Below are 26,953 nucleotides of genomic sequence, written 5' to 3'. Positions count from 1 at the left end.
GGTCTCTTTGTATTTTATATTGATATTCTACAGACCCCAACAAGGCCCCTTCTTTGTTTCCACAGGACTAGTTTCACGGAGGTGTCCTGGACTGCGAAATCATCAGGCATAAGAGTGCAGTGAGGAACTCTGGAGTGCAGAACTATACAATGTAGTACACTGTAGATTATCCCTCAGCTGTGAGCTGGGGACTCCCCTGTTGTAAGTGTGAGAGCCGGGCCACAGCCGAGCACCTTCCTGGGCATTCCCACCCACCACTGTGCCAGTATCCTCTTCATTCTGACCCTTTCCTTCTGCCTGCTGTGTCTCATGCACGAATGCCCTGCCCTTCCAAGGCGAGGGACAGAGAACCTCACAGGGCATTTCTGCCTAAGCACAATAGTCAATGTGTTAGAAAATCCACTCTTGCCTGGAGCCACATTACAGCAGGTAGGGCACTTGTCTTGTGTGCAACCAACCTGGGTTCATTCCTCAGCATCCTATATATGGTCCTCTGAATCCCACTGAGAGTGATTCCTTAGTGTGACCCTCCTAAAAAATCCCCCTCCCCCAAATGAGCACACTGTTTTCACAGACAGGAATTTCTCCCTGCCACTCACTTGGTGGTACATGCCATCTTCTCCAATCTGGGACCTCCTTTCCTGCAAAGCTAGACCAGAAAGATAGTGGCCATCAGACCCTGCTCCTGGAGGAGATTATTTGACCGTGACTCCTGAGCACTGTGGGCAAAGCCACAAAATACCATGGTCTCTCTGTCCTGTGGCGGGCTCCGGGCTAGTCCTCAAAATGTCAGCTGGGGCTGGAGCAATATACAACAGGGATGGTACTGCCTTGCACACTTCGAGGAGTGACCCTGGGGTGCAGAACCAGGAATAAGTCCATCAGGTGTGGCTTTCAATGTCATTATGTACCTAAAATACTACTGTGAATGATTTGTAATCCACTTTGGTCAAAATAAAAATTATTAATAAAAATTAAAATTTATTTATTTATTTATTTTTTGTTTTTGGGCCACACCCGGCGATGCTCAGGGGTTACTCCTGGCTGTCTGCTCAGAAATAGCTCCTGGCAGGCACGGGGGACCATGTGGGACACCGGGATTCGAACCAACCACCTTTGGTCCTGGATCGGCTGCTTGCAAGGCAAACACCGCTGTGCTATCTCTCCGGGCCCAAAATTAAAATTTTTTAATAGAACTTAATCCAAAATATGTGATTGAAATAAAACAAATGAGATACAGGGGAAAAAAACCCAGAAAGTTTCATGGCCTTATTCTCTCAGCCATTATTTCTCTCAGTCTGCTTTGCTGAAATGTAGCCCTACTGTGAGACAATACACCTCTAATTTTAGAATAAGCCTCCAACTTCTGGCTGGAGGTCAAAATTAGAGCCACCCAAATCTAAATCGAACATGATGTATGTCACAAGTTGTCAGGATGTCCTAACTGGCGTGTGTTGCAGCAAACTCAGTCCAAGGACGGACTTAGAAATAGGAAGCGAAACAAAATTGGTATTGTGAGGCAGCCCTGCCAGCCTCAGACCAGTCACAAAGAACTAACCTCAAACACTTTACTGTCTGGGTTGTAAACAAAAGCTAAGGAAACACACCAGGTGCAATTATCCAGAGGAAAGAAGGGGAAGGGACTCTTCCATAAGACTGAATAAGGGGGGACAGGAGAGATAGCACAGCAATAGGGTGTTTGCCTTGCACATGGCCAACAGGAGTAGTTTGATTCCCGGCATCCCATATGGTCTTCTGAGCCTGCCAGGAGCGATTTCTGAGTACAGAGTCAGGAGTAATCCCTGAGCGCTGCCAGGTGTGGCCCCATAACCAAAACAAAGACTGAATAGGGGAGGCAAACTCACAAATTAGATAAGTGTCCAAAACTTACCAGGATGTCTTGGGTTCCTCTAATCCTGTTTTCCATTTCTGCATCCCTACTGTGGGTCAGATAAGGTGGAAATGTGACCATGTCTCCTCCAGCCTCTGTGTAAAGGGAAATATTTAATGTGTGCTAACAGATAGCTCTTGGTTCGCAGTCCCTTTGGCCTGAGGATCCTCAGCACTGAGCTCTAACAAACTCTTTTCCTCATCTGTCTCTGGCATCTCCAAGTCTCCGTGGGTTCAGCCTAATAATATCATTGCCAGACAGAACAGCCAGTCTCATTTGAAGACAAAGTCTGGGTCTATTTTGTACAGCAAACATGGACTTTAGGACCAGGAAAGTAACCGCCAGCTGCTCACAAAAGGAAACGGAGACTTGGTTCCACCCCTGCCCACTTCTCTCATCAAGGTGATGCGTCTTCCTCCAGGCCCAGAAGGCAGTTAGTTGAGATGAGGAATAGCAGCAAGGTCGGTGTCTACTTACCTGAGTCCTAGTTTCTCATCACAAGCAATTTATAGGAGGCCTGACATGGATTCCGGCTCCATCTATCATGCACTTCAACATTTAATCTTGGCTCATGCATCAGATACAAGTGCAGTGTTCTGAATCCTGAGGAAAAGGAAACCATAAATCGCAGGCAGATGGAGTCTTCCTTTCACCTGCCTCAGGAAAGTTTTGGAGAAAAGAGCCAGCAAGATGGATGAACTGAGTCCAAAGTGGAAGTGTGGGTAACCGTGACCAGTTTCTCAATTCCTAATGGCCCTCAAAATAAGAAATCTCTTCCCAGGAGTGTTTTTCAGTTATTCTGAGTCTGTGTTGTTTGTCATGTTTCACAGAGTGAGATATTGTGAAGTATTACCTTTGAGCCACGCCAAGCCCTGGCGCATTCTGACTGGGGATGCCTCACTCTCTCAGCTCCTGTCTGCTGCACAGACCTGTCCGTGCCATGACAGGAGGGCATGGAAATGTGGAGATTCCAGCTTGAGACCCTGGTGCCCACACCAGACCTGTTTGTAGTGAGTGAGAAGAAACAGGACACTGGTGGCTGGCCTGGCTCCGCTCTGACCCTCAGGTTGGCCCCACACCCGCTTCCTTCATACCTGGTGTGTGAAGGCTGGTTTTCTAGTGTGGGGATACCAGGGCAGGCCCATACCTTATCCCCCAAACCTCCAGAGCCCAGGAAATGGACTGACCGAGCCTCACAGCCTGTGCCCCTAGTTTAAGCCTGTTTTTTTTTTTTTTTTTTTTTTTTTTTACTAAGGGGGATAGTGGGCAGTGCAGGCTGCTCCATGAGCTAAGATCCACCGATGCCAACCAGGCATCAGCAGAGGGAGATGGGGAGACCTGGCAAAAGTTCAAGATACCAGAAATGAAGGGGGCTCACATGGGGTGAGTCTTAGGCCTCAGGGGGCTGCATGCCTAAGATGGGGGAGCAGCGGGAGATGAGGGTGAAGGCCACTCTGCCCACCTAGCAAATGTTTACCTTTACTCAAGTCTGGACGTGTCTGGCCTCGTGGAAGGTGGGGGGCATTCAAGCACAATGGGAAAAAGGCTAATAGACACTTGGTCCGCAGAGGGGAGAGGCCTGGCTGGGTATTTGGGTGGGGTTGGGGGAAGCTCTTAGTGACTGCCCTTCTGGACAGTGTTGGCTGAGGACCTCCCCTTTCCACACACACCCTGATCTTTCTGAGACCAGTCCACATTGGACTGAGAAGGCTGGCTAGCTCACTGGGCAGCTCCCAGCTGGAAGCAGGCCAGAGGAGACTCTGCCAGGGGTGGGGAGCCTAACTAGGGAACGTGAACTAGTGGGATGACCTTCAGCTGTGCAACTGGACAGGAATGTGGGAAATAGCAAATCCCACAGGCGACAGACAAGTTGTTCAGCAGAGGGGAGACGTGGCAAAAGCTCAAGACACCAGAAATGAAGGCTGCATGCCAGTCCAGGGGCCTGTGGGATAAGGACGCTTTGCTCCAGCTGAGGCCAGTTCCCACCCCAGGAGGCCTTACCCAGAGCCCTGCCAACTTCTCATGGCACCCTTGTTCAAAGGACTGCCTGTTCATGCCTTCTTCCATCAGTACCAGACTTTCTTTCAGTAGGAAAGGTTCTAGAATCTCACTTTTTTGTTTGTTTTTGGGCCACACCCTGTGACACTAGGGGTTACTTCTGGGTCTGCACTCAGAAATTACTCCTGGCAGGATCAGGGGACCATATGGGACAATGGGGATTGAACCCAGGTCAGCTGTGCACTAGGCAAACACCCTTCTCACTGTGCTATCTCTCTGGTCTCTAGAATCTTACTTCTTAAACCATGGGTTGTGACCCCAGGTGGGGGGGGTTCATGACTAAAAACCAACTGTGGGGGCTGGAAAACATTTTGGCAGCAATAAAGGATTTCTGAATGCAGAATGACCAAATAATTAATTCACAGCGAAGCCAAGCTATTTCTGGGAACACCTGCCTGGTTCCTTTCTGGAACAAAAAGGGGCCACAGGTAGACAAGTTTAAGAACCCTGGTCTAGATGCCTTTGGTAAAACCCCCTGCTAACCTTGCTATAGAGAAGGGACTGGAGGAGAGTGGGCAGAGGGGGCTCTGCTCTGGTCCTCAGCAGGATCCTACCAAAGACCCTGCCCTGAGGAAGCCCCTGCAAGCATAGGGCACTGGCACTACGTCCCTGGAATGGGTTTCGAGGACAGACACTAGGACACAGACACAAACAGACTCGGCACAGCAGCTCACTTCGCTTTGCTTCTTTTTTACTTGAAAACTTTTTTTGCCCCCAAAGCCCAGCAGTCAGTGCCTTTTACTGTTGCTTTTTTGTGCGCATTTCATTTTTTTTGGTTGTCCCTCTTGTTTTGCTTTTCTGTTTGTTTTTTAAATAACAAGGCTGGAGGCTCCCAAAGGGACACAGCAGCGCCTCTCCTCCCCTCAGGCCCAGATGGGTGGTGACGGGGTGGCAGAAGAGGGCGATGAGTGCACCTGTGGGGGTGGGCATGGCCCACTGCCTCCGCCATCTGGAATGGTGTGGAACCCGGAGCCTTGCCTCTAGGCAACACGAAGCATTTTCATGAAAACCGAGAAAGTCAACTGAAAACAGTAGAACCAAAGGAAGGCTACAGTACAATTTTAAATGATTAAAAAAAAATCTTCGAAAAGTGTGTGTGTGTGTGTGTGTGTGTGTAGTTACCTCAAAGGTTTGCAACCAACATTTTTTTCCTGCCCACCCCAAGTTAACGCATCCTGATAGGCATCGCGTACAGCATCTAGAAAAGTCTGGAACATGGAAGCCATTATGTACAATCTCATCAACATTTTACATACCAGAACATCCATCTTTCACAAACAGCTGTTTGCTCAGGCATATTGATGAAACAGCTGAGAAAGAGCTGCTTCATGTCCCAGACACACATGTCACATCCCCAGGGGCATGACTCACGAATGTTTCGTGGTGGTGAGTCGCAGCAAACGCTCACGGGCCACGAACGTGCCACACAACAGACGACAATGACCCTCCAAGGCCGCCCCACACTGGAAGACTAATTATGGCGACTGCGAACTAGGGCACACTTATCATTATTGCTTTCATTAGTGAGAGGAGAAACGATTGCTTTTCCCCCTTGGAGATAGCCCGTGGGCTTCTTGGGAGCCAATGCCTCACCACAGAAACGTGAGCCTCGGTTGTGGCAGGAACGTGCAGACTTGGACAGAACGAACGGTGCCCCCGTGCCTCCACAGGACTGACCTGGCCAGGATGCTGATCTACCTTCTCACAGACCACCCAAGGGATGAGGCTGACCAGGCACCTTTTCCCCCTCCATTGCCTGGTCTGGAAGTTACTCCTAGAGCTGAGTGTGAGCTGACCCCTCTGTCACTTGCGGTGGGCTGACCGGCCACCTCCCTCAGACATTTCACATTGCGTCTTCAGTGAGGTGGTCTTTCTCTACTCCCAACTTCAACAATGAAGATAACCGGTGAGGAGGTAGGGTGCTGGGCAGGAAGAGAGAGGGATTTGCCAAAAGGCGTGCGTGTCTTCGTGTGGGTGGTTCCTGAGGGTGATTCCAAAAGAGGTCCAGGAAGGAACATCGGGGCCCCTGCAGGCTGTCGCAGGTTCCCCAACTTCACCTGCTGGTTCCTGAGCCTCTCAAAGGCATTCACAGCCCGGCAGAACATGAACCATGGGAGTGGACAGACAGAACTCAGCAGTAAAACACTTGCAGAAGAATGGGGATATAAAGCAGCGATTGTGTTTGTCTTAACAGCCACTGTTCTGCACACGTACAATGGACATCGGCAGTTCTGCTGTATTTCCCAGACCCATGCACCCCCAGAAAGGTGCATGCCCAGGAAGGTGCCCGCCATGGGCTGTAAGCCAGCTCCCCTAGAGGCACAAGGGGCCAGGCAGGGAGATTCACCAGTTGGCCCAACTGGCTCCCATGTGGCTTGGCATGATGAAGGAGGTAGGAGTAAAACACAAGACTGGTGGGGAAACAAACAGCCAAACAAAAACATCCCCAACAGCAAATCCTATCCAAACGCAAGTGGACCCAGTGACTGGCCTGAGTTCGATTCTGCAACCATCACTCCGGCCCCATTTTAGAAAATCTTCATTTGGCAAAAGCAGAGATTCCACGAACATTTGTGGAATGGGTGGCATCTTTTACTCCCTTCCTGAGCAGCGGAGTGGGGACTGCGAAGATACGAAGCTAGTAAGGTTTCTCCACACGGCCTTGCTTCTAGCATGTTCCAGAGCAGGAATGGTGGGTGGGCACCCCATGGTGCAGCGGTAACAGTTGGATCCCACGGGAGTGGGTGCTGCACTGTAGTGGATGGACAAATAGATGGTTTCAGAGCCCAGTCAGCCACTCTCTTCTCCCTTCACGTTGGCTCTCCGACATGGTGGACACCCCACTTTGCTGCATCATGGCTTGACGGAACATAACTTTGTAGCCCACTGCAAAAATCTGATTTTCCACAGAGTGAAAGCATCTTATGTCTAAAGGCAGTGGTTGCACAGAGAAGCCTGTGCATGGGTATATATGTGTGTGTGTTTGTGAGCTGGGGATGCGGGAGGGTGCGGTGGCTGCAACAGCCTGAGAGGGCAGAACACGACCCGGAGGCTGGGTTTGCATAGGTCAGGAGAGGTTTCTGTCTCCCCGAGGACAAGCTGTGAGCAGCCCCACTCCCGGCTTAATGTGTCGTGGGTGGGACAGAGGGTGGCTTGGCTTGGACAGCCTGCGTTACTTTCTGAAAGGGAGGCAGTGGGTCGAGGTGGCTGCGGACTCACCATTGTCTCCCAGACTCTTGCAAATGTGCTTCTCGTGTAAGGAAACGACTGAAGATGCCTTTTCTCAAAAGCAGCCTGAGTGAGGTTCATTTATTTTAAGACCACAGTGTAGGCAAGCTTCCATGAGGGGTCTAAGCGAGTGAGAGAGAGTGAGAGAGCAAGAAAGTGACCGAGTGAGCGAGAAAGAGAGAGATAGGGTCCTGCTGTCTGTGTGCCTGTGCGCCTGGCTCAGCCTCCCCAGCCCCTGGAGGTGAAGCATCCTTCACCGCAGAGACCAGTGGTGTGTGTGTGCGTGTGATGTCCATATGTGTGTGTGTGAGCATCTGGAAGCCTACTAACACTGATCTTCAGGAACATCAACCCCCAGAGACATGAATCGAAGATGCAGGAACAAGGGGAGAGTCTGAGCAGACAGAACGCCACTGCCAAGCAGATGTGCAAACGCGCATTCCTGTCATCTCACGCATGGCGTTGGCCGTCGCTGCCCAACACCCCACGTCACACTCCTCCTCTTGCTGGGCGTCTCTCAGTTCCCAAGCCTTCTGTCAGCTCAGGGAACTGAAAACAAGTGCGGCTGAAACAAACCCACAAGTGCCAGGAGAGGCCCCCCGAGCAGAACCAAACATTCCACACTGCTGCAGGAGTCGTTTAGTTCTGGAAAATTCTAACAAAATACTGCATTAAAAAAAAAAGCAGTCTTGCTCTTAGGAAATAGAAACGGCAGTACCAAAGCAAAGTTAACAGCTGGAGTGAACGGTGGCGTTTGGTGTTTCCCGACCAGGGCTGAGGGTAGAGCACCTACGTGCCCATCTGAGTGCGGCGCAGCCAGGCTGGGCCCCCTCAACGCAGGGACTGTCCACCTGGCGTGGAGCCAGGACGCTGCCGACTCGGAATGACACGCACTTTTGATCCATGGTGTCAGGAAGTGTGATGATCTGGGTGGAAACTCTGGAAGAGTCTTTTCTGTCTCCCACCCCCTGAGATCTGCGAATACTGATTACGCTCTAATAGCTGTTCAACAGAACAATGTACTTAGAGTGACCCTTCCCCTTTTCCTTCCCCGATGCTGATTCTCAGAACAAAGACCCATTTCTGGAGCCGTGCTAGGACTCTGTGAAGAGCCTGGCATGTTTGCTGGGAAAGAGACACAAATGAGTCACTTCTTGCATTTACACATCCGTTAACCAGCCTCCCATGCACCAACTGAAACCTGACTCTATTGCTCTGCACTGACACTTTCCTCAGACATCAGAAAACCTGGCTAGGAGACAGTGGATGCCTGACAGAAGCAAACAGAAATAACTGAGCATACTATGCCTTTTCTCCAGGCCTCGTTTCATAGTTGGAGAACGGGCAGCTTTGTTCTTTAAAAGTTGCTTTTAATGGCTTCAGCCCATTTTCTTCCTTACCCACTACCGCGTTTTGCTTTCCTTTTGCCTACGAGACTAGTTTGCATCCATACAACTACTTCCTTCCCTTCCATCCCCCCTCCCCGACGCTGCAGCGACCCCCCTAGGAGCCCCTGAACACAGCCAGCAGGACCTGTGACCTGGGGGGCCTGCTGTTCACCTGAACCTTGGTGCCTGTGTGCTGGTCAAGGGCGGGCCACCCTGCTGGGTGTGCGGGCAACTCAGAAGCTAGGTCTGGCCCCGACTGCACCCCTCCGTGTCCCGGCTCCCCACTGGCCAGCCCAGCCAGTGCCTGTTCCGCCGTCTGTCCGTCTCCCTGTCTGTCCGTGGAGGCTGGTCCTACACCTGGGTTTGGTGCTGCACCTCCAGAAAGGGGGTGTGCAGGTGGACCCCGCCCAGCTCTGCCCCATCAGTACTGCAGTCCAGGGACTCGTGGGGCGGAGAAGAGCCTCTGCAACTGTCTGTGACCCGCCCGGACTCAGAGGCTGGGCCCACAGGCATGGTGAAAGTACTGAAGTCGCAGGGGGCCCGGGCTGGGCCGGAGGGACTGGGGTCGTGGGGGAAGGCATGGGGTGGCAGGTACTGGCTGGGGTGGAAGTGGGCTCTGTGCCGGCGGCCGGGGCTCAGGCTGCCGCTCAGTGGGGCTTCGTACTGCTCCGGGAAGTCCTCGGGCAGCGGAGGGGGCAGCTGGTCCCGGCTCAGGAAATGGTCATCGGGTGGCGGTGGGCACTCGCTGTCCACGTCGTAGCCACCGAGGTAGTAGTCGCTCTCCAACTCCCGCGTGCTCCCTGACCCAGGCCCTGTGTCCGGGCCCTCGTAGTGGGGCACCTCCTCGATGTCCGACAGGCGTGCCCCTGGCATCCAGTCCGACGTGTCCCAGTGATAGGCTGTGGGCAAAAGGCCTCCGTGTCACCCTTCGCTGCTGCAGCCTCCCCGGGGAAAGAAACACGCGTGGGCCGGGCAGGCAGGCAGGACCAGAGTGGGCCTCGGAGCCCTGCAGTACGTGCAAACCCCACGTTCTGTCCACCCACGTGCAGTGACCAGCAGGCACATGCTGGTAGAGACACATGCCCCAGAGGACAGAGCAGGCAGGAACACCTCCAGGGAGCACGAAGCAGAGGGGAGGGATGTGGGGTTCCCTCGATCCCCCAGGAACAGCTCTGGAACATGCAGACTCAGACCAAAGAGGATCAGAGGGAGGACAAGAGGGAGGAGGAGGAGGAAGCTGGCAGCTCAGGGAGGAGGGCGTGGGCACTGCTGGGCAGTGGTCACCTCGGTTGTAGTTCTGGCCTGGGTCCATGACAGACACTGTTCAAACACAAGCAAGAGTGAGGCAGGAGCCAGACAGGGCAAGACGGGAGACTGCATGCACCTGGACACCTGCCCCCCCCACCCCCGTCCTGAGGCCTGTCCTGTAAGGACTGAGTGACCCCACCCACTATCTGAGGGTGCTGTGGGGACTGGGACCTAGTCTTTTTTTTTTTTTTTTTTTTTTTTTGTGGTTTTTGGGTCACACCCGGCAGTGCTCAGGGGTTATTCCTGGCTCCAGGCTCAGAAATTGCTCCTGGCAGGCACGGGAGGACCATATATGGGACGCCGGGATTCGAACCGATGACCTCCTGCATGAGAGGCAAACGCCTTACCTCCATGCTATCTCTCCGGCCCCTGGGACCTAGTCTTGACTGCAGCTGGCCACTAAGTCTACTTCCGCAAGAGGAGCAGCCCCTGTCTGGGCCATGTAGGAGTTGGGGAGTACCCCAGGATGGTGGATGCCATGTGGGTCCCTGCCCCAGAGGCTAGGGGATCCCATTGGACAGTGGGGGCCAATTAGAGCTCCCCCTTTCACAGGCTGCTCTTAAAGGGTCCTCAGAGAGGACCCACAGATGGAAAAGAAATAATACGAATGTCTTCACTTTGGAAACACGAATCTCTCAGATCCAGGAGCCAGGGAGAGCTTGGAGTGTTGATATGAGCTGGACACAAACCCAGGTTTGCCCCGTGGCATCTTGAAGTGACCCCTGAATACTGCTCGGTGCGGCTGCAAACTAGAATCTGACCCACTAGAAACACCCAACATCCCCTTTGAAATCATAGACTGAGTCAAGATCCCTGCCAGTGCTTTCAGTGGTGGGACTTGAGCCCTAATCCTGGGCCTCACACATAAAGTGCGTCCCTACTCCCCAGATGAGCACTTCCCAAAGGACAGTCCTTCACCCAGACAGAGAAGATGAGGAAACAAGCAAGTACCTTCATTCTCTATTGAGTCAACGACATTGTTGACAAGCTGAATGACAGTCACTATGGATGCTTGTGGGTGGAAAAGAGGGTGGGGGGGGGGAGAAGGAGGCGGTCAGTGATGCTCGGCATGGCTCTCTCAGCTCCCCGACTTGCACACAGCCCTGCAGGCACTCTGGGGTACCCAGACCTCTCATGCCAGAGGTCTGTGTCCTAGCTCAGGTCTGTGTCCTAGTGGTGGCACTTCAGGCTGCCCATTCCCTGGTGGCTCCTCCCCCAGCAGATGAGCTTGACTCCACAGTCAATCGAGATGGGAACATGCTGATGTTCTGGCCAGGCATGGATCAGTACAGGGACTGACCCCCTCCCGCTGGGTCTGATGGCATGCCTGCAACTTGGAGCAGGGCCCCCGCTATGATTTGCCAAGACTGCCAGGGTGGGGTGGGCACTGGAAGACAAGTCTGGAGTGGACAGGGCAGACTCCAGCCTTGCTTTTAGAGCAACCAGGATGCTTGGAGGTGCAGTAAAAGCACATACAGCCCACCCGCACCTCCACCAGAGGGGGCCAGGATTTCTCTCTTTCTGGGACCTCTGTAAAGCACAAAGAGCTGGGAAAAACTCAGCAAGATTTGCCCCTCATAGCTCACTCCAGTGTGGGTCAGGCAGTCGTGCCCAGGAAGACATGCCCATGAGCTGCTCCCCAACACTTAAGACTGACTTGCCCTCCCATTGCTGCTCCATCAGCTCAGGACCCAGGCCATATCACTGCTGCCTGCACCCCAGCCCCGAGAGGGGGTGTAGGACCCTCACGAGGCCCTCAACATGCACCAAGCAATGTTTCCACTGGCTCTAGGTGCGGTGACACTGAGGATCGCAGCTGGATTCTTTCACCCAAGAGAGCCAAGGACCGGCTCAGCACCCAGAGGCCTTTCATTCAAGGCCTGAGGCTACCTGGAAGGAAGGAGGCGTGAAGGTGGGCATCGAGGAAGGAGCCTCACTTCCAAGTCACCCAAGACAGAAATGAAAGCAGAGTCGAGTAGACCCAAGTTTGCAGGTTCCTCTGCCACTGAGCGGGGCCCCACATGGAGCACATCAGGCAGACTCGGGACGGAGGCATGGAGGGGTGGGATGAAACTGAGCATGGCTCATCTGAGGAGCCCAAGCTGGGGACCCCACCCCCAGGAGCACTCACCATTGTCATCCCCGGAGTCCGACTGGAAGGAGCTGAGAGACTGCACCTCGGAGCCACTGCCTTTAGTGCTGCCCGTCAGACATGTCACCTCCCCAGCATCTTCAGCCGCCTTGTCTGCGTGCACAGCCGGTGGTGGAGAGGGGAAGAGAGAAAGAGAGGGCTCTGATGTCGGTGTGCTTGTGTGCCTGGCCCAGCCTCCCCGGACCTTGAGGGTGAAGGACATCATTCCCGCATTCTCAGCCACTTTGTCTGCATGTACAGCCTGGGAGATAGACAGAGACAGAGAGAGAAAGACAGATAGACAGATAGAGAGACAGAGAACAAAGAGACACAGAGACAAAGACACAGAGATACAGAGAGAAACAGATATAGAGACAGAGACACAGACACAGACACAGACAGATAAAGAGGGCCCTGCTGCCTGTGTCCTGGCCTGTGGGGCGGATTTGTTTGCTGTGTGTTGTTTGCTGTCTGTGTGTTGCTGCGGGTCAGGTCTGCCAAATCCGTGAGTGTGAGGAGAGGTCATGCCAGGCATTTCGCTCAGGACAGCCCACTTGCTTCCCTCCAGGGTTTTGGCTGGCGGAGGGGGCTGAGCTGGGCTCTGACTCCCAGAGTTGAGTTAACAGTCATACGGTGTGGACTGTGGATGAATGTTACACCAGAATGGGTTGGGCAGGGGCCATCACAGAGGGGGCAGTGCAGGGCTACAGTGCAGGGCATTTTGCTTTGTATGCGGCTGGCCTGGGTTTGATCCCGGCACCCCATGTGGTCCTGAGTCCCACCAGGAGTGGGATCCCTGAGTGCAGAGTCAGAAGTAAGACCTGAGCACGGATGAGTGTGGTCCAAAAATGAAGAAGAAAGACATAGGCACAAATATTTCACAGGCACGAATATATTCTCCCCAAATTCTCTCTTGGGGAGTGTGTCATTCCTGGCGTGCCCTACTAGAGGGCAGCACTACATTATTTTTTGGGGATGCTGGCTTTATTTTTAAAGGCAAATATTATAAAAAAACAAAAACAAAAAAAAAGGGGCGGGAGAGATAACACAGTGGTAGGGAGTTTGCCTTGCATGCGGCTGACCCGGGAAGGACCCGGTTCAATTCCTGGCATCTCATATGGTCCCCCAGCCTGCCAAGGGTGATTTCTGAGTGCAGAGCCAGAATAACCCTTGAGCGCCACCATGTGTGGCCCAAAAACTAATCAATTGATCAATCAAGTTTAAAAAAAAAATAACACCCCTAAACACCACATCTTAAGTTACCAGTAAAATGAGGCCTAGAGCCGGAGCGGTGGTGCAGCGTTAGGGCGTTTGCCTTGCACGCTGCTGATCTAGGATGGATAACGATTTGATCCTGGATGTCCCATAGGGTCCCTCAAGCCAGGAGCAATTTCTGAGCACAGAGCCAAGAGTAACCCCTGAACATCACTGGATGTGGCCCAAAAACTAAAAAACAAAAAACAAATAAAAAAATGAGACCTAGCCCAAGAGATGGTGCCCGAGTCAACTGACTCTGCCATGGGAGCAGGGGACAGATGTTGCTACAGAGGCCTCAGTACTGGTAGACTGGTGGGGGTGGACTCGGGACTGATTGTCTGTTGGGAGGGAGGACAGAAACTCCCACAGTGCCCGCGTGAGCACTGTCCAGGGAGTACTCACTTTCAGGGCCGCTGTCCCAGCCGTTCTTGCGGATGGAGTCGCAGTCTGAGCGGCAGGGTGACACAGTGGGTAGGTTGGGGGCCACACTGCAGATGGCCACGCCACGGCGGGCAGGGAGGATGCGAGGGGACTCTGGGTGGAAGGTGGTCATCTCCTGGTGCTCGGCCCCCAAGGCCTCGGCTGCCAGCTTGTCCAGGTGGCCTCGAGAATCGCTCTGGAAGCAGGGAGTGTAGGCCATGGGGCGGACGGGGACCTGGGGGGGCCCCACTTCCTGGTAGACATTGCGTGGGGCCCGCAGGCCACGGAAGGGGCCACCGTTGCTCTTGCGCAGCAGTGCAGCAGCTGCGGGATCTCGAACCAGCGTGGCATCGTTGCGGGAGTAGTGAGGGTGGAAGACCTTTCTGCGCAGGGCAGCGAACAGTGCCACCAACACCAGTAGTACCAGCAGCACGGCTGCGATGCCCACCAGCTCCTCCTTGCCCACGTAGGCCGGGCCCGCCTGGATGTCGGGCACCAGCACTGGCCGCAGCGCGCAGCGTGGGCCCACGAAGCCATGCGTGCAGTTGCACACGAAGGACCCAAAGACGTTCACGCAGGCTCCCCCGTTCTCACACTCCTCGCGCGCACACTCGTCCACATCTTCCTCACATCTGTGCACAGGACACAAGGCCATCAGCGTCTCCACGCAGAGGGGAGCCCAGAATCAGGGGCCAACGGTGCATGTGGAAGTGGGTGGGAAGATGGTGTGAGGTGCCATGAGTGTGAAAGATGGTAGGAGGTAGTGCGAGTGTGGGAGACGGTATGTACATGGCAGAGGGTGAGTGTATAAGACGGTGTGTGTGTGTCTGGAGCCGTAGCATAGCAATAGGGCATTTGCCTTGCTTGAGGCCAACCCCAGACGGACCAGGGTTCGATTCTTGGCATCCCATATGGTCCCTGACACTGCCAGGAGTGATTTCTGAGCGCAGAGCCAGGAGTAACCCCTGACCTGAGCGCTGCTGAGTGTGACCCAAACCAAAAGACCAACAAACAAGATGGTGAAGATGGTGTCTGTAATGGAGGTGGAGGCCAGAGTCTCCATCCCACACGAAAGTGCTTCTTTAGGGGCCTCTACAAAGTTGTTGAGTCTACAAACCTACTGGCACATGTGCATTTCAGAATCTAACACCTTATCATTTGAGAAGCGACATGCATTCCATCTCATGTTTTGTTAAAGACCCACGGCAGGAATTGATGCCAGCCTAGGACCATAATCAAATACGCCTGGGCTTCCAGAGCGAAACATCTGGGCCATGATGATGAAGAGAGAAATAAAGACCAGAAATAGCCTTACACCAGTCTGCCCCTTTCCTCCCCCACAGTCTGGCTTCTTGGGTCCAAAGACATGGACTCTTACAAGGAAGGGGAAACTCTTTGTTTCTGATGTTTTCACCTGGTGGGTCTCTCTTGTAGGGTTGAGGTAAAGGCATTCTGGGGTGGAGTGCAGACACATTGCTACGCCTCTTCCAGAGTCTGCCCTGCAGATGGCTAATGCTAATATGGTGAGGAGGATGAAAGGATTCTAATAAATAATCCACTCTTCTTAAAGCTGGGATCCATTATGCGGCAAACACTGAGGTCTGATTCTTGGAGTTTAACCCCTAGAACCTTTTCCTCCCTCTTTTACTTCTACCCACACAATTGTTTCGCTCTTTTTCATTGAAAAGTCTCAATCACCTATATTTTCCACAATCCACCTTTGAAACTCTACTCAGACGTCCCTAATTTGAATAGATTGAGGCCAGGTCAAACGAAAATTAGTCAGAATCAAGGAGTATTTAAGAATAAATGCAGCTTTATGACTTTAAATTACTCCCAACTATTTAAAGTGAGCTAAGTATTTCCTGGGCAAATCCTCTGGAGACTTCCTCTAATGAATGCGTAAGACTGGTCTGTGATTAGAATATCACACAGACACTTCTGAAACCATAAAGGACGGGAGAGAGAACTAAGCTCTGAGCAGAATCCAGGCCTTCCCTCTCACTCAGCCCACCTCACTGCTCTTTCCGTCACGTCTTGGCGGGAAACCCAGCTTTCTAGAAGTTAGGAAACGCAACAGCAGGTGTGTTCAGAATTTGCTGGAAATAGAAGAAGTGCTCGGAGGAACTATGTTTGGAAAAATTGCTCTTCTAATGACAGGCGATGGAGGGATTCTATTAAAAGCCTGGAACATAAGGTTTGCCTGGGAAGCTGGGAATGGCTCTGGGGCCCCCCACCAGGAAGGTCTGCTGGCACAGGCTCCACGGGAGCCTTCTCAGGGGAGGTGCCGTCTACCCGGACAGCCCCCTACATTGCCTCTTGATGGCTCTGAACCAGCAGCAGTATGAGGAGGGGCCCAGCACAGTCCCCACACACTCAGCCACTGACTTCCTCGCAGAAAGGGGCTCCTGCCCCTCACTCACTGACTCTCTTCCTCAGATGCCTCGCATCTCTCTCTCATCCACAGACTCTTTGGCCCAGCGCAGTGGCCCTCACTCACGTGGCTCCCGTGAGGCCGGCCCGGCAGCTGCAGCTGTACGAGTTCCCTGAGGTGTCACAGGAGCCTCCGTTGCGGCAGGGGTTGGGGAAGCAGGCCGTGATTTCCGACTCGCAATTGCTCCCGGTGAACTGGGACAGGCAGGCACACTGGTAGCCTGGAGAGAGACAGAGACAGAGAGAGAGAGACAGAGACAGACAGACAGACAGACAGAGATAGAGAGAGACAGAGACAGAGAGGTAGAGAGACAGAAAGAGACAGAGACAGACACAGAGACAGAAAGAGACAGAAAGGCAGAGAGAGACAGAAAGAGACAGAGAAAGAGACAGCGACAGAGAGAGACAGAGACAGAAAGAGACAGAGACAGGCAGATAAAGAGAGACAGAAAGAGATAGAGATAGAAAGGCAGAGAGAGACAGAAAGAGAGAGAAACAGAAAGAGAGAGAAACAGAAAGAACAGAAGGAGACAGAGAAAGACAGAGACAGAAAGAGACAGAGGAGACAGAGAAAGACAGAGACAGACAGACAGACAGAAGGAGACAGAGAGAGATAGAGAGACAGAAAGAAATAGAAAGGCAGAGAGAGATAGAAAGAGACAGAGAGACAGAGAAAGACAGAGATAGTAAGAGACAGAGAGACAGAAGAGGCAGAGACAGAAAGAGATAGAAAGGCAGAGAGAGACAGAGACAGAAAGAGACAGACAGAGAGAGACAGAGAGAGACACAAGTGCTGCAGAACCACACTGGGTGACACCTGTCCCTCATTCCTCCAGGCTCTGTAGGACGGGCAGGTGTCCCCCAGTAATCAAACTGGATATTGTGGGACTCTGCTTGCCATGGATGTGCTCTAGAGGGCCCGAGTGCCTGACAGTTGTGTCCTGCCTGTGGCTGATCCTGCTCGCTCCCGGTACCACACGGCCTCCAGCATGACCTGTTGCTGCTCCAAAGGTCCCTGACCTGCCAGCAGCTGACCCAGCTGCCTGGTTGGCCCCGAGGTCTCTGAGCACCACTTGGGAGTCCTTCCCACAGGTAAGTCCCAATGACCTGGATGCCCTGCTAGTCTTGGAAAAGCCACAGGTTTCTGCTAATGTGGAGGGGCACAGACCCAGGTAGGATGGGTGGGCAGGAAGAGGCACCCCATCCCACTATGCCCAGAAACCCCACTAGCTCTCTGCAGCATGGGTCCTGGCTCCAACTGGCCTGAGAGGAGAGGGAGCCAGAGTGCAGCTCAGGCCTAGATGCAGCAACATTCCCTGGGATGGAAGGAAGCACACGCAGGGTTTTGCCACACTCTTAGAAGGTTCTTAGCCACCGTGCTTGATGTGGACAGTGCTGCTGTCCTGCCAGGGTCTGGGCACTTCCTCGGTGGCATGCCTGGGGCACTGCTCTGGGCTCTGTCTCTGGACCCTGCTTGCTTTTTTTTTTTTTTTCGGGCCACACCCTTTTGATGCTCAGGGGTTACTCCTGGCTGCGCGCTCAGAAATTGCCCCTGGCTTGGGGGGACCATATGGGATGCCGGGGGATCGAACCGTGGTCCTTTCCTTGGCTAGCGCTTGCAAGGCAGACACCTTACCTCTAGCGCCACCTTGCCGTCCCCCCCCCCCCGCTTGCTTTTTAATGCGACCAGAGTGGTACCTATTGTAGTCCCCACAAAAGATGCTTGTGGACCCAAATCGACCTGATCTCACCAGGTATTATTTATGATCTCATTATCCTGGCTTGGGTCCCATTATTAATATTTTTTTCTTATAAACAAGCCCGCCATCGTGAGACAAAGTGATTTAATGCCTTAGTGCTTTAAAGTCACTTTCAGTCGTTCTCTGAAAGATCAAATAGGGCAAGGAAAACAAAAAGGTTCAAATACCATCTCAGTTTTTTGAGGGGTGGGATATGGCCCAAGTCAGCGGCTGGCTCAAGGACACACTGGCCTGTGACTGAGTATGAACCCAAGCTTCCACGTTTCGGATCTTACTTCAAGACTGGTGTTCTTGTAGGTGGGGCTCCCCCGTACTCCCCACAATTCCAGGGAGCTGAGACCACACAGGGCAATGGCCTAGCACTAGACTAAATTACTGGTGCCAAATCACATTTTGATGATGAAAGAACACAGTCCAGTCCTGATGTTCCTGGTGCCATCTTATGCTGCTATGGGACACAAAGGGCAGGGGTGCCAAGGCTCCTGGCACTGTTTGATCACTGAAAGGATTGGAGCACTTGTGCACATGTATAGGGGAGAAGTCAGCTGATTAATCTGAAAATCCTACAAAAAAGATTTGCTCCTGATGCTATCTGGCCACAGTCTGGTGTTTGAATGGGGTTAAGAGGATGCTCCGGCGAGGGGCTGGGCTAGAAGCGGGACTCCTGCAGGCACAGCCTATGCTCCAGTTCTCAGAACTGTCTCTGCAGCCCTGGAGAGATTAATATTTTTTTCTGGGCCGGTGCAGAATCTAAAAAAAGAAATCATTAGCTAGAACAACAACAGATCTGCAGGAAAGGGACTAAGGCCTTTTTGCGCATTTTTTCTTTTAATCTGCCAACAAGCCAAGCTTAGGTTATTTCAGGAAAGAGGGCAAGAAGCTTCAATAGGGTGAGCTGCCCAAACACACACAGGAAGTAGCAGGAGCCACTTTTTACCGATCCCAGAATTCTGAGAAGGGCAGTGACCTCACCAGTGTTCAGATGCAAGTAAAGGGCCTTTGCTTCTCCGGCTGCAGTCCATTAAAAAAAAAAATAAGGTGTGTATATTCATATATGATTCTAGTTCCCAAGCAAGGCTCTGGGCCCTGGAGACCGACCTGGAGTGGAATAGCCTTTCTCTTGCTCGGAGCAAGACTGTGCACCATAATTAACTGGACAGGCAGAATTGGCTGAGGGGAAGCACAGGGGCATTCCCTGCAAGTCTCTGTTCTGCTCATCTTTGGACCTAAACCCTCCAAAACTAGCCCCACTGAGAGCAGATTGTCCCCTGACACTAAGTATAGATAGGACAGAAGAGCCATTGTACAGCCAGGACTGCCCCTGAGCCAGCCCCATCAGCACTGCTGCTGAGCTGTGGGTGATGTGTGCAGTCCTGGTGCCATGAGGATGTGAGGCCCAGGTGCCCTGGGATACTTGATGTGACCCCGTGCCTTTGGTGACAGCGAGGCAGAACACTAAGGAGAGCGCTTTTGGAGTGACGCAGGCCTCGTTCAGTCTTGGGCAGCTAAGCTCATGTCTTCCCTTTCTCCCTCCTGCTATCATGCCCTGGAACTCCTATTCTGTCCTGTTGGGGGTTGTCCCAAGGCTGTGCTCAGGGGACTAAGCACTTTGCCAAGGATAAAAGCTGGTGGGTCATTGGGCAAGTTTCCTGGGTCCGAAACACCCACAGTGGTGAGTTCCTGGACCAGCCTTCCCTGAGGAGTGGACTCCGGTAACTTAAATCTCCTTAGAAGAGCCCTTGACAGCCAATGGCCTCCACTCTCTGGTTCCAGCCATCAAGCCCAGGACTGCCCCTTCTAACAGGGAGCATTCATCCCTGGAAGGCAGAGAGCATGCATTTCTGTGTGACAGGGAACACTCGCTCTAGAAAGCAGGACACCCACCTGGTAGCACTCACGCTAGAAGGCAGGACCCCCATCTGGCAGGAGCACTCACCCCCGCATGGTAGGGAACACACCCCTGGAAACCAGGGAGCACTCACCCCCAGAAGGTAGGCCACTGCAGCTGCCCCCGTGCTGGCAGGGGCCACGGGCACAGGCGTCGGGGTAGAGCACACAGCCCAGCTTGAGTTCGGTCAGGCCCACCACCTCCGCGAAGCTGCTGCGCTTGTTTTGCAGGGGCAGCTCGTGGCCATTGAGCACCACCGCGTCCAGACAGCCCTGGAAACCGCTCAGCACCTGCGTGCTGTGAGCCTCGGCCAGGCTGTGGGCTGGGTCGGCCTGCACCAGGGCCCCGAAGTAGATGGCGCTCTCGGCACTCAGGGTCTGGAAGTAGAGGGGGGCGCGACGGCGCTCCACGTAGCTGTCGTCCAGGGACAGGCTGGTGACATTGCGATTGAGCTCTAGGAAGACTGAGTGCCAGCTCCCGTCGTTGACGGCACGGCCAGAGATGCCCAGGATGCCAGGGCCTGCACCGCAGTCCAGCTGGAACCACAGTCGGCTGTCCACGATCTGTTGATGACACGTGGAACTCGAATGCCTCCGTCTCCCTTGCTTGTCCCCACAACCCAGGCCTTCCCCAGAGTCTGGGCCCCTGCATGAACCCGCCTGACTGGAAGCTTCTGCACCGGCTTCACCAAGCTTCCTGCGGCAGAAACACAGCTTGCCCTGTGCAGCCTTTTTGCTCTGCAGCTCTCCCGTGCTGAGCCGCAGTGCCACACAGGCCAACAAGGCCTCCAAGGTGACAATATTGGTGCCAAGACTGTGCTAGGGGCCCAGGACATCAGAGCTCACTCAGTTCTCTCTTGGGGGTGTTTAAGGGATAGCCCAATACTAAAGGGGCACGCAGAGGGGCCCCTACCCCCCTGTGTGAGTAGAAATGGCCACAGAGAGCATGCTTTGGTTCCCAACTGCCCACACTAGACAGCCCTCTGGTGAGGCCCTCATGCTCTCTGTTCCTTCTTTCTGCAGCTCCTTATGCTGTTGCAGTGCTCCTCCTGTGAGATTCTCAGGGGCTGGCCACTGCTGGAGCATGGTACCTCCGACAATGGGTTCACAGCCATACACCATATATATCCACAAACATGGAGCTCTCTCTCTCTCTCTCACACACACACACACACACACACACACACACACACACACACACACACACACACACACCACACGGACATGGGGTTCATACCCACACATACTTCAGACATGGGGTTCACACCCACACCAGACATGGGGCTCACACTCCTACACACCACAAACATGGGGACTCACACCCATCGCAGACATGGGCCTCACACACCCACACACCCCAGACATGGGGCTCACATCCATACAGACTCCCAGATGGGTTCACACCACGCATACTCCAGTACTCTAGTCCCGGGGCCCATTTGGCCCATGCAGTCCACTCCCCCCCAAGAGCTCTAAGTCCTGGGAGAAGGTTTAGGCCCTACTGCAGAGACCCCTGCCCAGAATCGGGCACAGGATGGCAACAAGGGGGTCCAGGCCAGCACTGGCTAAGAAAGTGGACAGGGCTCTGCGTTGTCCATATCCAGCCCCCTCTGCTTTCTCTCACATGTGTAGCAAGCTGCTTGAGAGCTGAACATGGCCAGACCCCATTAACACACAGGCTTCGGAAAGGCCACCGACACTCTTGGCAGTGGGACCCTGCCTCATGCTCCAACTGGTGTGATTGGATGCGACCCGCAGCGCGTGGTTGCACAAACTGCATCTGCGGAGATTTCAGAGCCACTGTGAGGACCGTCTGTAGGCCCTGGGGCCTGTACCCCAGACAACACAAGTGTGGGTGGGTGTGCTGGCAGTGCTTTGCCATTCAGGGTCTTGTACTTCAGCCTCCTCAGCCGAGCCAAGGGCACAGAGGCGCTTCTGTCTCTAGAGACTGCCCCAACACACAGAAGACTCGGTTCTGTTGTGCAAGTGTAGACACTGCTCCTTTCTCACAGAGCACCAAAGCTGACGAGGGCCTGGCCTTGTCTTTCTCACTGGTTTGGTCTCTCTCCACAGCATGACCCAGGGGATTCTGTGAATCATGTGGGATACTCGCTCCAAAACAACTCCTGGATAACAGCCGCATGTTTGTTTTGGGTAAATCATAAAGTGATCAGATGTGACTCTGGGGACCCCTCTGTCACAGTCCATCTGCTGCCATGCTCCCACTTCTACAGCTCCAGATCATGTCTCAGGCTTGAGATGCAATTTAAGTTTTCAGAAGAAGATAAATTCAGCAACTTCCCTGGAGCCTATATCCTTCTCCAGGCCTCCTAGTGCAGTGACCAGATCACAATGGTGCCCAACAGAACACAGGGGCAGAAAAGGAAGCTTCCAGGAGCAGAAGAGGAAGTGCCCAGATTGAACCAGGTCAGTGGCATTCGAGGAAAGAGCCTTCCCTGCTGTACCATTGTTCTGGCCCTCATGTCCACCTTCCATGCAGCCAGAGTCCCCCACTACATAAGCATGGCAACTTCTGTGTCCACAACAGTCACTGGACATCTTGCCCATTTCCACTTCCTTACTCCAGTGCTTAGCACATCCCCATGTCTTTTTTCCTTCCTTCCTTCCTTCCTTCCTTCCTTCCTTCCTTCCTTCCTTCCTTCCTTCCTTCCTTCCTTCCTTCCTTCCTTCCTTCCTTCCTTCCTTTCTTCCTTCCTTCCTTCCTTGTCTTTTTATCTTTTTTTTCTTTTTTTGTGATTTTTGGGTCACACCCGGCAGTGCTCAGGGGAAACTCCTGGCTCCATGCTCAGTAATTGCTCCTGGCAGTCACAGGGGACCACATGGGAAGCCAGATTCGAACTGATGAACTTCTGCATGTAAGGCAACTGCCTTACCTCCATGCTATCTCTCCGGCCCCTTATCTTTTTTTTTTTTTTTAATCTTCTTCCCATGTCTTTCTGAATGATTTTGTATCCTTGGAATCTGTGTTAATATTGTCATCCTCCCTTTGCTGTCTTCCTCCTTGTGGGGATGGTGGTGATGTCTGGGGTCACGCATCAGAATCATGTGATTCTCTCAGGTGGTGTGAATAATGGTGGTTCCTTCCTTGGGGGTACAGGGCACTCTGAGCCCAGACATGCTCTGCATATTCTGCCTGTAATGCTTGCCTAGGAAGGACTGACTCAGCTGAGGCCGTGCTATGCTCACAGGGGCTGTGCTTGGCGAAAGGGCTGGCACATCTTTTAGCTGAGGTGCTCACAGGTGTGTGACACTGGCTGTCACAGATAGCAAAGCTCCTAGCATCACACCTGGGGTACGCGGAGGCACTGGGGGGGGCGTTGAATCTGCCCTGGAACCCCTGAGGCACTCAAACCCTTGTGCTTGCCCCGCTGGATATGTCATTTCTGTAAATCAATGCAGTTCTGATTATGAACTACAAGTGGCCAGATGGTGCTGCAAAGAGCTGGGAGATGTGGAGCACAGAGCGGGAGCACAGTGGGGTGGAGCAGGAAGGGGGAGCAAGGGAAGGGGAGCACAGAGGGGCAGAGCATGGAGGTGTGGTGTGCCGAGGGGTGGATTTTGGGGAACAGAGTGTTGTGTATGTAAATATTTTAGGGGATTAGTATGTTGCTGACCCTAACCTGATTGGTGATTGTGCCCTACCCTAGGGTGTGACCTGGCATTCTGCCCCCACCCTAGGGTAGTACCTGATTCTGCTTCCACCATTGGGTGGTATCTGATCCCACCATTGGGTGGTACTTGATTCTGGGGGATAAAAACAAGGGTCTGTGGAAGGCTCGAGGCTTTTTTGCTGGAACGGAGGCTGAGTCTTTGGACTTCAGTCTTGTCCACCGAATAAAGCTAATATTTCCACGAGCCTGACTGTCTGCGAGCTGTTTACCCGCCGTTTCACCTCAGAATCGTTGGCTAGACAGGGTGGCAGACGCGTACTCCGAGCTGGAAGAGAAAGGCCTCATCCTCCATCCTTCCATCAGTCAACCTCTTCAGGGGCTGACTTGCAACACAGAGCACAGAGAGAGAGGCAGTGTCCTAGGCAGGCCATATGGGAAACAAGCTTGACCAGTTCCCTGGCATTGCTGCCTCTTGCATGAGGGGCTGGGACAGGACATCAAGGGATGCACAGAACTGCCAGGAGTTACTTTCCTGGGCATGAGGCAGAGCTGGACCCAAAGCAAGGCTAAAGGAAATGGATCCTTGGAGGTCTGAGGCTGTGTGAGATCTACAGATGACTGAGCTGTTCGGCCCAAGGCAGGATGTCTGGAACTTTCTCTAGCCCAGAGGTCGCTTCTTCCCTGAGGCAGTGGACCAGTTCTGAGAGGGGGGCAGGCATGCACAGAAGGCGGCCTTGCACGGGGCTGATTGTGATGCTGAGTGACCGCTCCTCTGAGGGGTGCCCTCAGCTGCTCAGGGAGAGACTCCAACCCCCTAGAGCTTGACCTGGAAGCTGAACATCCCCAGGAAGTGGGGTCAGAGCCTCCATTCCCACACACGCATTGGCTTTGGCCTCTGAGAGACGGGAGATGCTTTCAGTAAAGCCCACCTGGAACCCACCCCAGCAGCAGGGACAGGGATGGTGCCATTACCTTCAGGACGAGGCAGGGGTTGGCACGCGTGAACATCAGGACCCCGTTGCTCTGCAGGGTTCGGAGGCGCAATGCCAGCCGGAAGGCGTCTTCTCTGCTGCTCCCGGAAAGGCGGTACTTGATGTAACTGTTGCCAGCGAAACTGAGGGAAGCGTGTCCTGCAAAGGTCATTGAGGATACATCCCAAAAGTGTCCACTCGGAAGCGAGAGGGACACACTTGCTTCAGCCTCCCTCACGCACACAGACTAGAAATCATGGACGCCAATGAAGGGGTGAGGATGAAGAGTTTTTGATTAAAGGTGGCTCTGCACGGTTCTCTCATTGTCCCCAAGAGGGAGACATACTAACTATGCAGTTGCTGAGGCTCTTGGTCACAGCAAGGCCAACCTGGAACCTTGTCAGCCCTGCCAGCAACAACACAGGCTCAGCTCCCTTCCAGGACAGCCGCTCTGGCAGACATGCTCAGAAGCTGCTAAGAATCAAAGTCCCAGTTGAGAAGCTGCATCCCTGCTGAAAGGGGCCAGGGTGACAGCAAACTTGAGGAAGCCTAGCAGAGGTGAAGGTTCTCTAGGAGGGGAAGGGCAGAAAGTGACTTGGTTGGCACCTGCCCACCTCTGCTGTGGGGAAGACACACATGCTGAAATCTGGTTCTTGGGGAGCCCAAAGATGGGTGCTGGGCAGCTCTTCTTGGGTCCCCACCCAGGAAGAGCCTTGGTGCCCACTGGTAAGAGCAGGGTCAGGACCCAGTAAATAGTCCACAGCAAATAGGGTCCACAGCAAATAGGGTACAGCCCCTCCATCACAGCTCCTGGTCTTCACTCAGCACACCACACTTCAGGGGCCGAAGCCTTGTCCAGAGCCCAAACAATAGTCGTAGAGCATTTGCCTTGCATATGGCCAACTGGAGACAGGTTTGATCCCCAGCATCCCATATGATTCCCCGAGCCTGCCAGGAATGATTTCTGAGTGTAGAGCTAGGAGTAACCCCTGAGCTCCACCAGGTGTGACTTAAAAACAGACCAAACCCCCCCCCAAAACAAAAAACCCCCTCCAAAAACCAAACAGTCACATGAACATTGAGTAGAAAAAAAAAGAAAAAGGGCCCGGAGAGATAGCACAGTGGCGTTTGCCTTGCAAGCAGCCGATTCAGGACCAAAGGTGGTTGGTTCGAATCCTGGTGTCCCATATGGTCCCCCATGCCTGCCAGGAGCTATTTCTGAGCAGACAGCCAGGAATAACTCCTGAGCAACACCGGGTGTGGCCCAAAAACCAAAAAAAAAAAAAAAAAAAAGATCAGACTTGAACACCAAATCCAAAGCCAATGACAACAGAATAATTGATACCCAATCTACAACAAGCTAGACACAGAGGGGACCACTTATACTAGCAGCTCGGGGAGCAAAGGAGGTGGATTTGGGATCCATGCTGGGAACAGGGGTGGAGGGAGGAACACTGGTAGTGGAAATGTCTCAGATTCAATGTCACTATGTACCTGAAATAGTACTGTGAAATATTTATAATTTACTTTGGTCACAATAAAAATTACTTAAAAAACAAAACCAACCCAAAATACCCCCCAAAAGACAGAGTCCGGTAAACAGTGGTCTCACTGGCAGCAAGAATTAGACTTTTCTGGGAGGAAGGTGGTGGAGAGGAGTGGATAAGCAAAAGCCAGGAGCACAGTGAAGGGCAGAATAGGGTCCAAATATGTCATATGGGTTGAAGTCCCAGACACCCATCTCTGAGTTTCTCTTACCAGGAGCTGCTTCCTGGATGAGTGTCCTGAAGGCTTGTTCTGGGGTGTCTTCTCCTGCCCCCCCCACCCCCGCTGGGTGGCACAAACTGAGCATCCCCTTGGGCACCCCATTTCCCATGACCCTACTGGGAGGGGATATTGTGCTGTGTTCCCAGATGTAGTTCAGCTGGCCAGATCCAGAGGGTTGCTGCCTGTTCCCATAATACCTGGTGGAAGAGCCCCAGAAAATCTGCCCCACGGCACCTGAACACTCGCCCAGCTTTCCTGGAGGGCACTGGCAGAGGAAAGGTCTCCTGCTGGCCTCATAGCCGACACACTGCATATCTCCTGGGCATGGCTTCTCCACGCAGGGATCGCTGGAGCCGGGGCACAATCCTCCTGTGTGTATGTGGGGAGAGCTGTCAGTAGCAGTGGGTGCTGTCCCCAGGCCCCTTCTTCCCATAGCTTGTGGCAGACTCATACAATTCTCCCTCGCAGGGAAGGACCACAAAGGCCCATGGGACCTGCCTCCAGGTTCTTCTGTGCCCCAGTAGGGCCTGGCTGGTTTCCCAAAGCCCAGCGGGGCTCCTGGCCTGACTTCCAGACACCTTCCCTGTTGCCATCTTGCTTCGAGATGAAGCCCAGCCCTCCTCCGAGGGCAAAGGCTGTGTTTCCAGAGAGACACATGAGTTCCAAAGGGGGATGGTGTCACGCCACTGCCCATGTCCCCCCAACATGGCAGAGGATATCCCTTACTGTTCCATGGCCATAGCGTAGCAAGAGGCAGGTTCTGGAAAGCAGACTTAGGAGTCATCAAGAGAGTGCTCCCATACCTATATAAAAATACCTTCT

The 26,953-nt window shown here is 53.3% G+C and overlaps 1 protein-coding gene across 1 annotated transcript in view; it reads right to left on the bottom strand.

Moving 5' to 3' along the window:
* Positions 1-7,588: 7,588 nt before the first annotated feature.
* Positions 7,589-26,953, bottom strand: part of FAT3 (FAT atypical cadherin 3) — a 222,837-nt gene continuing 203,472 nt past the window's right edge. Inside the window, 9 exon segments of the mRNA XM_049779014.1 lie at positions 7,589-9,464; positions 9,850-9,885; positions 10,825-10,884; positions 12,005-12,118; positions 13,664-14,313; positions 16,182-16,335; positions 19,857-20,325; positions 24,366-24,523; positions 26,366-26,500. Of these exon segments, the coding sequence (XP_049634971.1) occupies positions 8,917-9,464; positions 9,850-9,885; positions 10,825-10,884; positions 12,005-12,118; positions 13,664-14,313; positions 16,182-16,335; positions 19,857-20,325; positions 24,366-24,523; positions 26,366-26,500 (2,324 nt within the window). The 3' untranslated portion in view covers positions 7,589-8,916.

The sequence above is a fragment of the Suncus etruscus genome, chromosome 8, assembly GCF_024139225.1.
Source record: "Suncus etruscus isolate mSunEtr1 chromosome 8, mSunEtr1.pri.cur, whole genome shotgun sequence".
NCBI classification, from domain to species: domain Eukaryota; kingdom Metazoa; phylum Chordata; class Mammalia; order Eulipotyphla; family Soricidae; genus Suncus; species Suncus etruscus.
Note: the sequence above shows the minus strand (reverse complement) of the source record. Positions and strands in the feature narration are given on the sequence as shown.